The 12807-nt window shown below is 52.6% G+C and overlaps 1 protein-coding gene and 1 non-coding gene across 12 annotated transcripts in view; both read right to left on the bottom strand.

Moving 5' to 3' along the window:
• The window catches only part of PIAS1 (protein inhibitor of activated STAT 1), a 31181-nt gene that overhangs the window by 4642 nt on the left and 13732 nt on the right, over window positions 1-12807 (bottom strand). For 10 of the 11 annotated variants that reach the window (XM_075575418.1, XM_075575415.1, XM_075575408.1 and 7 more), the window contains 10 exons: window positions 8775-8859; window positions 5454-5501; window positions 5147-5237; window positions 4927-5061; window positions 2952-3057; window positions 2415-2488; window positions 2127-2287; window positions 1650-1780; window positions 792-969; window positions 248-390 (listed from right to left, as the gene is read on the bottom strand). In XM_075575418.1, coding sequence (XP_075431533.1) covers window positions 248-390; window positions 792-969; window positions 1650-1780; window positions 2127-2287; window positions 2415-2488; window positions 2952-3057; window positions 4927-5061; window positions 5147-5237; window positions 5454-5501; window positions 8775-8859 — 1152 coding nt within the window. Of the gene's footprint in view, window positions 1-247; window positions 391-791; window positions 970-1649; window positions 1781-2122; window positions 2288-2414; window positions 2489-2951; window positions 3058-4926; window positions 5062-5146; window positions 5238-5453; window positions 5502-8774; window positions 8860-12807 lie in introns of those variants that run through there. The other variant, XM_075575419.1, reaches the window with a different exon arrangement.
• On the bottom strand, window positions 9508-9641 carry LOC142469372 (small Cajal body-specific RNA 14). The gene has a single exon (XR_012789052.1).

The following is a 12807-nucleotide window of genomic DNA, read 5'->3' as shown; positions in this document are numbered from 1 at the left end:
TTTATATAAAAAAAAATTAAGTGTGTTTAGTGTAAATCGGCTCCATTTCATTAGATAAACATGCTACTCTCCTCAGTTCACTTTGATCCTAGTTAGAACTGCCCTTTAACCTTTCCACCCCCAGCCACCTCCCACTCGTAGGAATAAATTAATTCAAGAAGCGTTTCCCCAGTTATTGAGTAGATCCCACATATCCAGACTGCAGTGCAGAGCAGAGCAGGGACCCCCCCCCCCCCCCCCCCCGTACCTTGCAGGTCGTACGGCATGGGTGTCATGTGGAACGGGTGCCGGTAATCTTGGAGAAGAGGCGCGTTGATGTAAGTGGAGTCTACAGCTGGCAGGCTGGGTGTTCGGGAGATTGGGGACGCTTGGTGCTGGAGATTTAGGATACTGCAAAGAACGAGGAGTAGAAATCAGTGGAGATGGAGACTGGACATTCCTTACATCAGGGTATTAGATCATCATACAGGTCTATTCACACGTCCAGATACCACCACACGGGGCACGCTTCCAATTAACATCACTGCATTTCAGAGACATTTGGGAAGCTCACCCTGGGATGGGAACGCGACCGCACACGATGTACTGGACATTGAAGCACAGGAAGGCAATTTACTCAAGTGCAATGGGTTAATAAACGGATTTTGCGCAAGATCACCCAATCCTGGTTTACATGGACTGCATAAACACTTTAACCACTATCCCACACCCCCTTCCCTTGTATGGAAACACTCTGGTCCATATCCTGGTCATGCAGATGCCTCTTTCTGCAGCCCTGCTCCCGTTCTTACCCAGTGTTGCTCAGCGGTGACGCGGGAGTGATGGATGGGCAACTCCTTTTAGCGCAGGGCTCATCTTCCTCCTCGTCCGAAGAGCTGTCTATCGTCAGGTCGATCACTTCCACCTTCCTGTTCCTGGATTGCTGGTGAGAGGACAGCTGGTGCTCCACTGTGCTGCTGATGCAGCCACCTGCAAAATCACACGTGTCATGTGGCACCAAGACCGGTCTAAGCAAGGAGTGGCCAACGCCAGTCCTCAAGGACCACCAACAGGCCAGGTATTTGGGATAACCCTGCTTCAGCACAGGTGGCTCAGTGGGTGGCTGTAACCTTTGCTGAAGCAGGGATATCCTTAAAACCTGACCTGTCGGTGGCCCTTAAGGACTGGAGTTGACCACCCCTGCTCTAAGCAGACGCCCGCGCTCCCAAACCCAGTACCCAGTACGAGTCTCCACAGACAACCGGGATGCGGCTTAAAGAAAATGACACTAGGTAAACGTGTAAATTAAGTACGATGAAGAATGGGTACAATGGCTGGTTAAATAATGCATCGCTAAAGACCCTTAAAAATCCCAGTGAGAACATTCTCAGGGTTAATCTCCCGACACATTTCAAACGCCGCAAAACCGAACTCTATGAGCTTAAACCTGCCCATATAACATGTATTGGTAACACGATCTTTCAATGCCTTGGGAGTACTACTAGGGAAAGAGAAATACATTTCTGGAGAACAAATACAAAAACCCTGAGCTACGGTCAAGCCAATTTGGAAAGTAGCTCAGGTTTTGTGTATTTGATTTTACACTCCAAGGAAACCCCACATAAAAGCCTCTCACTGCCCGGTCTGTAGGAGTGATCCCCAGGACTCACCGTCCACCCTGTTATAAGAGGTTGTGACCTCCTGCACCTCCTTTTTTGACCGCATGGGTGACCACGACCCATCCTCCTTGAACTGGATTTCGTCGCAGTCCGTGCAAAACTTCAGGATCTCCATAAAGAGGCTGAAAGCCAAACAGGGTCCAGTTATTTCCCGGCTATCTTTTATGTAACCATCACACTCGACATCATACGTTGTGTGAACTGCTACACACCACACCCTGACGAGCAGGGACCCGGCACCTTTATACCACCTACAGCAGCGGACAAGGACTTAACTAGCCGCCAATGAATAGCTTGGGTTGTAGGTTCCTTGGTATTCATTATAGGACTTCCAGGCTCATTACATGTACTTTAACCCACGAAACAGTTTAAAAACAGGAGGAGGCGTTATATGGCTGTAACTTCTGCCCACCAGGACATTAGAAGCCCGACAGTCTCTGCCCTGTGTATATATTCCAAGATGCTCACCCGTCTATGATTAAGTGCTCGTAAGGAGCCTTCTTGTCGCACACAGGACACACCCACGTGGGCTTCTTCTCGTTCATCTGGATGTAGAGTGTGGCATCGAAGCACTGCAGGTGGGAGCAGGTCAGGGCGCGGCAGGGGATAGTCAGGCGCATCTTCCCCAGCTGGAAATACAGGGGCGAGAGAAACACAGGGCAAGCCCACATTAACACCCCAAAAACAAAAGGAACACCTGCCACTTTATTCATACAACACGGTGTGATCCAATGCTCCGATCAAATAATCACTTACCGGACAGAGGAGGGAGACCCGCAAACTGGTAGTGGCGATTTCACTGTCCGGATCTGCCGTCAGCTTCTCCTTAACTAGAGTTAGAGGCCAACACGGACACATTGTAACAACCAGAACCCCTTTTATTGAGCAACCAGCAGATGTTACACTGTTCGCCATCAAGTGACAGTTTACACATGCAGACCCAACTTCCCCCATGAAGAAGATAGGTAAAGACATGCAGTGGGAAGAGAAGCTTCGGACTTTCATTGCAAGGGAGGCAACACGCGGCAGTTACTGCGACACCTTGGGCAGAGAAGGGGGAACGCCATGTTTCGCACGTTTCCCCGCGACTATGTCAGAGTGTTGAGTTTTATGCAGGTTGTCTGTGTTCTAGATCAGTAGCAGGTTCTAGATCTGCACACCGAGAAACCTCCTGCAATAAAGCTCCATGGTAAAGTGAAGGGAAAACTAAAAAGGGTGGAGATCAGAACACTCCGGAGACCCAAACAATAGGTGGAGGAGAAGGAAGAAGTCATGGAAAGGGAGGAGTCTTACTGAGTGCCCTGGAATGGTCTGGGTTGCGGATCCCTTTCGCTCGCAGTCGCTGCAGCAGGATGGCGGAGGAGAGCTGCTTTACCAGGTAAACGGCCAAGGAAAAACTCTGGAAAAGGATTTTTTTTAAAAAGGTGTACTGAACGCCATCAGGCAAGAGCGCAGAGTACGGAGTACGGACGCAGATCCTTGTATGTGTACACACACACACACACACCTCATCAGCAAACCGCTCTTTACCCTTTGAGTGACCCAAGACAGTCACTATGTCATGGGGTCTGGAAGCTTTGGTGACTAGGTGTCTCCCTGCCGCGCTCCGTATCTTTATACATTCTTATGGTTGACGTTCCTTAGAATACCAATGTATGATTCAACACTTGAATTTAAAGCATTTATAGTGCTTGGGTATAGATTAAATCAACTGCTCTCAGAATGTACGAATCCTGTAGGGGGGGGGGGGGGGGAGGAACTGGTAAATCTTAATATCCTCAGGAAATCCCTTCTTGTACAACTGATATGGGCCATAGTGTTGTGCCCAAGGCAACACACACGCAACACACACGCAACACACACAAGGTTACATTAAAATGCTATGTGCAGCATATATTGTATGGTCACCCAGCTGCAAAGTAAATGATAGAATAATGGTGTCCCCTTCTCATCTGCTGCCTTGTGCACATGCCTAACCAGCATGGCTATTACACAGACCCTCTGCAGGGAACGTCCTCATTAACGCACTCTCACTGGCAGCTTCCCCTTTATCCGGACACATTGTACTGTAGGTTTTAAATCCCCAAAGCTCCCAGAGATGTCAGGGGAAGGGACGGGAGGACAAGCGGTTGAGCAGTTACAGGGAGGTAAAGATGTCACAGTAGAAGTGCCAGATGAGAATTGAACCCGGAATCAGGATTGCGAGACCAACACGGCTCCTCCCTGTTTTCTGACACCAGCAGTAGCTGATTTGTGATGGCACTGGGCAGGACTACTATTATTTTTATTTTAATATACTTTAACAAACTGTTGTTTCAGTGCCACAAGATTCGGTACAGTAGATGTAGTGCCTCTATATAAAGAGGGAGCTAGATCACAACCTGGGAATTACAGACCTGTAAGTCTGACATCCATATTGGGAAATCTACTTGAAGGTTTAATAAGGGATAATATTCAGAAATACATTTTGAAGCATTATTAGTAATGGGATAGATGAGGAATAAGTCATGCCAATATAACATTAATAGTTTATGTAAGGTTGAGAGTAGGAACTTAAACCAAGGCAATGCAGTTGATGCGATCTACCAAGATGTTACAAAGGCCTTTGATAGAAAGTGTCAAACAAGAGATTTCCTTTACAAAAGGTCGAAATTTGGCCTGGGTGAAAATATTTGCACCGGGATTGAAAACAGAGAGTTGTTATAAGACCGTGTATCTGAAACAAGTTCTATACTCAAATATTATTACCCACAGCATTCAGAAATAAGCAACTCAGGAACAGAGGCCCAGAGAAAGACGCTTACTGCAAAGTGCACAAGAACCCCTTAAACATAAGACGTTATTGTAGCTTTTGTCCACGTGTTCTGGCATTTGTTTTTTGCTCTCCTCGAGATCTTCGTTTGTGTTTTTACTGGTGGCTCAAACTGGCCTGTGTATCACCTCCTGGTACCCTATGTCTGTGCATTCGCGTGTGGACTGTTTTAAGGAGGTTCTTGTGGAGTTCTGGGACACGGTCTGTACAATGTCACTAGTCTCAGACCCAGTCTGTATTTTGTAACACACGCGCGCGATTGCAATAAGAGCGTTTTTCTCCATACCTCTGTTTGAGTTACCGTATGAGGATGCTGCGGGTAATATTTGATGGGAATTACGGGAGATTCTCATACCTACATACACTATCATAACACAGTAATATCGGCTGATGTAGTATTGTCTGATCGTATACATTTATTTAAAATAAGTTCTATACGGTGCACAGAGGGCGTACCCTTCCGATTTCTGCCGTCCACGACACTATGATTGTGTTGGGAACAGTGGTGGACAGTCGCACGAGTGAGGTAATGTTGATTGGTCGGCTTGGTCGCTTTGGTTCAACCCCATTTTTGGTTGGTGGAAGATAGCCCTGTAAGAGAAGGGGACAGGTCTGATAAGGTGTCCAGCACAGGACAGGGGGGTGGGGGTGAGGATGTGTATGCGTAGACACTCACTGGCAGGTTGCAGGGTTTCCCATTCACCTTCACGCACAAGTTGGGTGGGAAGTGATCTTCTTGAGGGCAGCTGGTCTCCGAGAGGCAGAACCTGAGAGAAGAGCGCAGATCAGCACTGGGAACCTTCACCCCCGAGTCTCATGTAACCATTGAGGCAGAGCCAGCAACTGACAGAGGGGGCACAGCTGGGCCCCGCATTCCGACACCGTGCGTCAGAAAGAGGCACAGCTCAGCTTTCCGTTACCGCGTCTGAAGGTGGACACGGCCTGAACCAGTAACCCGTCACTAGGTACCGTAGAGAAGTTACCTGAGCTGCACTTGTACTGTGAAGTCACATTTTGTCCCAGAGATATCCCTAAGGAAAAAGAAAAAGAAGCAAGATGAGGGATGGGGCTGGTGCAAGCAGACTGAGCGCTCTGGAATAGGGGTGGCCTTAAGGGCCACCAACAGGTCAGGTTTTAAGGATATCCCAGCTTTAGCACAAGTGGTTCAAGCAGTTGCTCAGTCAATGACAGCCACTTGCACTGAAGCAGGGATATCATTAAAACCTGACCTGTTGGTAATCCTTGAGGACTCGACCGTGCTCCAGAAGGAATTCTCCATGACTGCACTTTGCAGATATTCTGCGCACTGCGCTGCTGCGGAAAAGCCCGCCCTGAACAGTAAAGAGATGAAAATAGAGGGACCAAAACAGGTGACAGGGTGACAATATCCAGTTTTGAAATGAGTTCACGACTAGTCTTTGGGTGCATCAACTCTTTCCCACGCTCTCCTGGATCCTCTACAATCTGGCTTTCGTGCAGCTGAAACGGTCCTCACGTAACCAATGAGCTCCATGAAGTCATTTCCCTGCTTCTCCTATGTTATTTCTTGGCGCCTTCGATACAGTTGATCACACTTCATATTCTATGATCTCTTGGTACCCATAATCAAGCTCTACCCTGGTTCTCATCATACACCTCCCATTGCGCATTTTGTCTCCATTATCAAAAGGTCTTAATCTTCTGTTGGTCTACCGCCGGCTCTGTTCTGGACCTCTCCTCACTCTACACACCATCACTTGGTGACCTCCAACTCCTTCGGTATCAGCGCTATGCAGGTTATACACAAATACATCTATCCGCCCCTAACTTCACATCTGCATGCAGTCCCAAATCCGATTGTCCCTGGATGGTGCTCTGCTGCCTCAAACCAAATGTGTCCAAAATGGAGCTCCTCATATTTCCTCCTAAAATCTGACCCAAGATCCCCTTTTTTCATTCCAGTAAACAGTACTACCATCTACCCCAGGAGTGCAGCACTACCATCTACCCCAGGAGTGCAGCACTACCATCTACCCCAGGAGTGCAGCACTACCATCTACCCCAGGAGTGCAGTACTACCATCTACCCCAGGAGTGCAGTACTACCATCTACCCCAGGAGTGCAGCACTACCATCTACCCCAGGAGTGCAGTACTACCATCTACCCCAGGAGTGCAGTACTACCATCTACCCCAGGAGTGCGCAAACTTTTTTTGCCCAGCGCCCCAGCCTGCTCACCCCCACTACCTTATATCAAGCGTCAAATGCTGCTGCAGAGTCATGTGACATCACGTGACCTGTGGCGAATCAAGGTAAGTGACAGAGGACTCGTGCAGTCCCCCGGCATTTATTTTAAATGCTTTGGAGAAGAGCGTGGGGCCTCCAACGGTCGTGCCTCCACCACACCCCCCTCCCCCAAAATAATTTCAAAATAGAACCCCAGTTTGTGCAGCCCTGATCGCCAAAGCACATTGCCTACTGTAGGTGCAACATGTGACTCCTATTCCTTCTCCATTCCCGCAGTGGCTAAAATGTGTTGCATCTTCCGCTAACATCGCTAAGATACAGCCTTTCCTCTGTTAATCTACTGCCAAGTCTCCAATGCATACCCTTATCTTCTCCCCAAATCAGAATTATTGTAACATACTGCTAACGAGCCTCCCAACCTTCCCCTTTGCAATGAACAATTCTGTAGCTAGAATAATTTTACTTTCTCCCAGAAGAGTCCCTGATTCTCTCCTCCTTAAATCCATCTCCTGGCTTCCAATCAAGTTACGGATCACCTAAAAGGTCTCCTAACCTTATTTGCTCCTCCCAACATATCAGCTTTGATCTCTCGTTATGCCCCTTCTTGTCTCCTGTGCTCTACCCAGAACGGTTTCCTTTCCATCTCTCACCCCAAACCTATTTCCCCTCACTGCCCCTTACCTGTGGAACTTCCTTACACTCCGTATACACCAAGCACCTTCTCTCTCCCAACTTTAAGTCACACCTTCTGAATGAATCATTTCATTAGCTCCAACTCAAGGCTACTGTCCCACACCTACAGTCACACCTACCAACCATTGTGGCCAAACACTGCCATGCTTACCCCAAAGTGTTCCAAAATGCAGTGCATTCACTGGTGCAGTAACAAACACAGAGACTAGCCCGAGACTCCCTGAACAGATTTTATTTTTTGAAATCTAAAAATAAAAAATAACGGGGGGGGGGGAAGAGAAGAAAGAGGAGAAGCAATAATGTAATATCGTTAAGATAAAATATATTCATATAAAGACAATGGTCTCACTCACAAATCCAAAGTTCTTTAAGGCAAGGTATAATCTCCCGAGTGGCGAGTCCCAGCTCCTGCTCAGGTCACACAGATCTGGCTCCTGGACTGAGTTGAGCTGCAGCCTCGTCTCCCCCTCTCAGTCCCGGTCAGTATATATCCCCCACACTGCGTTCCGGACCACCCACTCGTCGCGGCTCCAACTTCAAAACAGAATCTCCTGGCCCCTCGGATCTCTATTTCCTCAGGCACCGCCGAAGGGGCGATCAGCCCGCCTGCCTGTGCTAGCTCTCCTGTGCCCTCGCTCACCTCCTCAGCGAGGCGGCTCTGTCCAGGAGCCAGATCTGCGTGACCCGAGCAGGAGAGCTGGGACTCGGGAGACTATACCTTCCCTTAAAGAACTTTGAATTTGTGAGAGACCATTGTTTTTATACGAATAGATTTGAAACCGAAACATATTGCACTCGTGGCTCGCCCCTTTTATTAATCTGTTTAGTTGGTTTGCCTAGTCTGTTACTGCACCAGTGAGCGCGCTATAGTTTCGAACGGTTTGGACATATGGATTTGCCTTTAGTGCTGAACATTCCTGCTGCATCCTTTGCAGTCAGACACTATTCTACTCTATGTACTTGTCCCAGGTTTCTTGATCGAGTGTATATTACACGTGTTATTAGGATAGTTCTTAGTGCAGGCGGAGTAGCACCAAGAGTAGTTGTTTCGATTTTACCGCACTTACTCCCTCACCAGTTGTCTGCAAGTCTCCAAACATACACCTTCGATGTAAGCTCTCCGAGGCAGAGATTTTCAAATTTTATGATTAATTGTTGCACTTATTGTATGGCCTCTTTTGTAAAGTACTGCATATACTGTTGCAACCATATAAATATACATACAAAAAGATGGCCAAACCTAGATCCCCCACGTCAGAGATCAGAGTTGTGGCCACTAGGACACGGAATTCACTTTCAGTCACATATAACACTAGCTGCCCCTCAGGACAGCGAGTTGGTCACAGCGCTGGCAGGATGAGGAGGGGGGGGGGGGGCGACACTTACATGGAGCTGCTGATTTGCTGAACTTGCTGCGGTGTCAACGCAAAGGCAAAGCATGTTTCTTGAAAGCGCTGGCTGTTATCGGAGGCTGTGAAGACAAGGACAAATTAGTCGCAGCTGTGACGCCTGCCAATCAGAATATCAACACCAACATCCTCAAGGAGTACCGTCAACCCCTTATTTACAGACATGGAGGGATATCCGAGATGAGCAATATCTCTGGCTCTCTCATATGTAGGTGTCAGAGGTTCTACAAGATAATGATCAACGTCTCAGAGTTCGTTCCAACTTTAGGGAAGGCAACGGCAGTGTTACAGTATATTGTGTGCGCGCACCCCTCAGAAGTATAGGGTGAAAAGCTGTAAGATGGTAGAGGTAGTGGTTACATAGATGAGGTTGAAAAATGCCATGAGTCCATCAAGTTCAACCGATGCTAAATTTAGACGACAGATAATTTATTCTATATCCATAATTACAGTATATTGATCCAGAGGAAGGCAAATGAAAACTCCAGTGACATATCATCCAATGATCTCAGAAGCAGAAAAATTAATTCCTTCCCGACTCCAAGAATTGGCAATCAGATTACTCCCTGGATCCACATCCTTCCCATGTTTACTTATTTGGTATATCCCTGTATACCTTTCCCTTCTAAAAAAATGTCCAACCTTTTTGTGAACAAACATATTGTATCCGCTATCACAGTCTCCAGGGGTAAAAGGGTTAATGGAACACATCTGTATGGAGCCATCGCACAGGGAGCCCGATGTCTAGGCAGGCCCTGTCGGCAGGAACCACTGGGTTTTGATGTATGTGGCAGCCTGAAGATCACATTAAATTGCTGATTAATGCAACAGGTAAAGCTGCCACAGGGGGGGATTGAACTCAGGACCTGCTGCACTGAGGGTTAGGGGACTAGTCAACTGAGCTACACAGTTGGGACAGGGACACAGGGACGTTGTGGCATGCAGTCGGTGCTTTTAGACCAGGCGTAGCCAACTCCAGTCCTCAAAAGCCACCAACGAGTCAGGTTTTCAGGACACCCCTACTTCAGCACAAGTGGCTTGATCAGTGGCTCATTCTTGGACTGCACCACCTGTGCTGCAGCAGGAACATCCTGAAAACCTGACCTGTTTGCAGCCTTTGAGGAGCGGCGCTGCCCACCCCTGTTCTAGACAAACTCCCCGTGTAGCATTCTCAGGTCACCACTCATAGCCGTCACCGTCCCCGCCCTGGGACAGGAATAGACGGCACGGACCTGCACAAACCCATCTCCCAATATTACATTAGCCGAGCATTCCCCTGCACATCGCTTCGGGAAGCCGCTGTGTCACATTTCCAAGGGGCCGGGTCATTTTCAGGCGTTTTGCTAACCCGATGTACTGTCATTTCCACAAAACCTTCTTAAAAGAAAGCTCTGAAACCAGAAGACTCTTACGGGCTGCCCTCACTGTGCCCTCGCTGCCCTTACTGTGCCCCCACTGCCCCCTTACTGCGCCGCCAATCCCAGCAAAACAATGAAGACAATTGACAGCAGCGTACATGGTTTAGTTTCCACTTAAAATGTGCAGCAATTCAATGTATATACAGGACAGCTTTAAAGCACTTATTTTTTTTAATTATACATTTTTAATATTCATCTTAAGGCAGGGGTGTGCTCATCTTCAATCCCCCCCCCCACCCCCAACCCAGTTTTCACAATATCCCTGCCTCAGCACAGGTGGCTCAGAGGCTCAATCGAAGACCGAGCCTCTGATTTAACCACCTGTGCTGAAGCTGGGATATCCTGAAAACCTGACCTGTTTGGGGGGCGCAGTTGGAGGACTGGAGTTGAGCACCTGTGCGTTAAGGGACGCAGAGAACAATTTGCAATGTGCTGCCGATTCAGGCAAAGCTAGTAACAGTGAGGGGAATTCCTGCAGAGGCCGGATTTTGGATTCAAAAGCCATCTTTCCCCAAGCTAGAGAAGATTTCAGCCACGTTCATTTGAAGAGAACTGAAGGGAAATGCACCGCACATTGAAAAGGTCACAACAGGTTTTAATATTTGAAGTGTTTCCTGGCTACTAATGACGGTCAAAGCAATCACTGAATGCACTATATATATATGTCAGGACATTTGATTTTGCAAATACAGTATATAGTTCTATTCCAGCTTCATATTGTATAACCAGCCTCACACTTATGAGAACCAAAATGTGAAAATAGCCGTCTGTGAGTAGGTTACTGGCTCTGCACTTAGCCCAGGCTGTGCTGAAAAGCTGTGTACGGCTTGGTCCCCACTGGCTGCTGCAGCGACAGCTGCAGGGTCAAGAGCCGCCTCTCAATGGGGCCGGGCTCACTGTGAGGGGGGGCCATCGCACTGCGCGGGGGGGGGGGGGGGGGGGGGGGGAGAGATGGCCAGGCTCACTGCGCGGGGGGGGGGGGGGGGGGGGGGGGGCAGGCTCACTGCGCGGCCGGGGGGGGCCAGGCTCACTGCGCGGGGGGGGGGGGGGGGCCAGGCTCACTGCGCGGGGGGGGGGGGCAGGCTCACTGCGCGGGGGGGGGGGGGGGGGGGGGGGGGCCAGGCTCACTGCGCGGGGGGGGGGGGGGGGGGGGGGCAGGCTCACTGCGCGGGGGGGGGGGGGCAGGCTCACTGCGCGGGGGGGGGCCGGCTCACTGCGCGGGGGGGGGGGGGGGGGGGCGCCAGGCTCACTGCGCGGGGGGGGGGGCCAGGCTCACTGCGCAGGGGGGGGGGGGCCAGGCTCACTGCGCGGGGGGGGGGGGCCAGGCTCACTGCGCGGGGGGGGGGGGGGGGCCAGGCTCACTGCGCGGGGGGGGGGGGGGGGGGGGGGGGGGGCCAGGCTCACTGCGCGGGGGGGGGGGGGGGGGGGGGGGGGCCAGGCTCACTGCGCGGGGGGGGGGGCCAGGCTCACTGCGCGGGGGGGGGGGGGGGGGGCCAGGCTCACTGCGCGGGGGGGGGGGGGCCAGGCTCACTGCGCGGGGGGGGGGGGGGGCCAGGCTCACTGCGCGGGGGGGGGGGGGGGGGCCAGGCTCACTGCGCGGGGGGGGGCCAGGCTCACTGCGCGGGGGGGGCCAGGCTCACTGCGCGGGGGGGGGGCATCGCACTGCGCGGGGGGGCATCGCACTGCGCGGGGGGGCATCGCACTGCGCGGGGGGGCATCGCACTGCGCGGGGGGCATCGCACTGCGCGGGGGGGCATCGCACTGCGCGGGGGGGCATCGCACTGCGCGGGGGGGCATCGCACTGCGCGGGGGGGCATCGCACTGCGCGGGGGGGCATCGCACTGCGCGGGGGGGGGGGGGGGGGGCCAGGCTCACTGCAAGGGGGGCCATCGCACTGCGCGGGGGGGGCCAGGCTCACTGCGAGGGGGGCCATCGCACTGCGCGGGGGGGGGGGCAGGTTCACTGCGCGGGGGGCCATCGCACTGCGCGGGGGGCCATCGCACTGCGCGGGGGGCCATCGCATTGCACGGGGGGGGGCCAGGCTCACTGCGCGGGGGGGGGCAGGCTCACTGCGCGGGGGGGGCAGGCTCACTGCGCGGGGGGGGCAGGCTCACTGCGCGGGGGGGCCATCGCACTGCGCGGGGGGCCATCGCACTGCGCGGGGGGCCATCGCACTGCGCGGGGGGGCCATCGCACTGCGCGGGGGGCCATCGCACTGCGCGGGGGGGGCCGGGCTCACTGCGTGGGGGGCCCTCGCACTGCGCGGGGGGGGCAGGCTCACTGCGAGGGGGGCCATCTCACTGCGCGGGGGGGGCCAGGCTCACTGCGCGGGGGGGCAGGCTCACTGCGCGGGGGGGGGCAGGCTCACTGCGCGGGGGTGAGGGGGCAGGCTCACTGCACGGGAGGGGGGGCCAGGCTCACTGCACGGGGGGGGGGCCAGGCTCACTGCGCGGGGGGGGCCAAGCTCACTGCGCGGGGGGGGCCAGGCTCACTGCGCGGGGGGGGGCCAGGCTCACTGCGCGGGGGGGGCCAGGCTCACTGCGCGGGGGGGGCCAGGCTCACTGCGCGGGGGGGGCCAGGCTCACTGCGCGG

This window comes from Ascaphus truei, chromosome 18 (genome assembly GCF_040206685.1).
Source record: "Ascaphus truei isolate aAscTru1 chromosome 18, aAscTru1.hap1, whole genome shotgun sequence".
NCBI lineage: Eukaryota > Metazoa > Chordata > Amphibia > Anura > Ascaphidae > Ascaphus > Ascaphus truei.
This window is presented reverse-complemented; position numbering and strand designations above follow the sequence as displayed.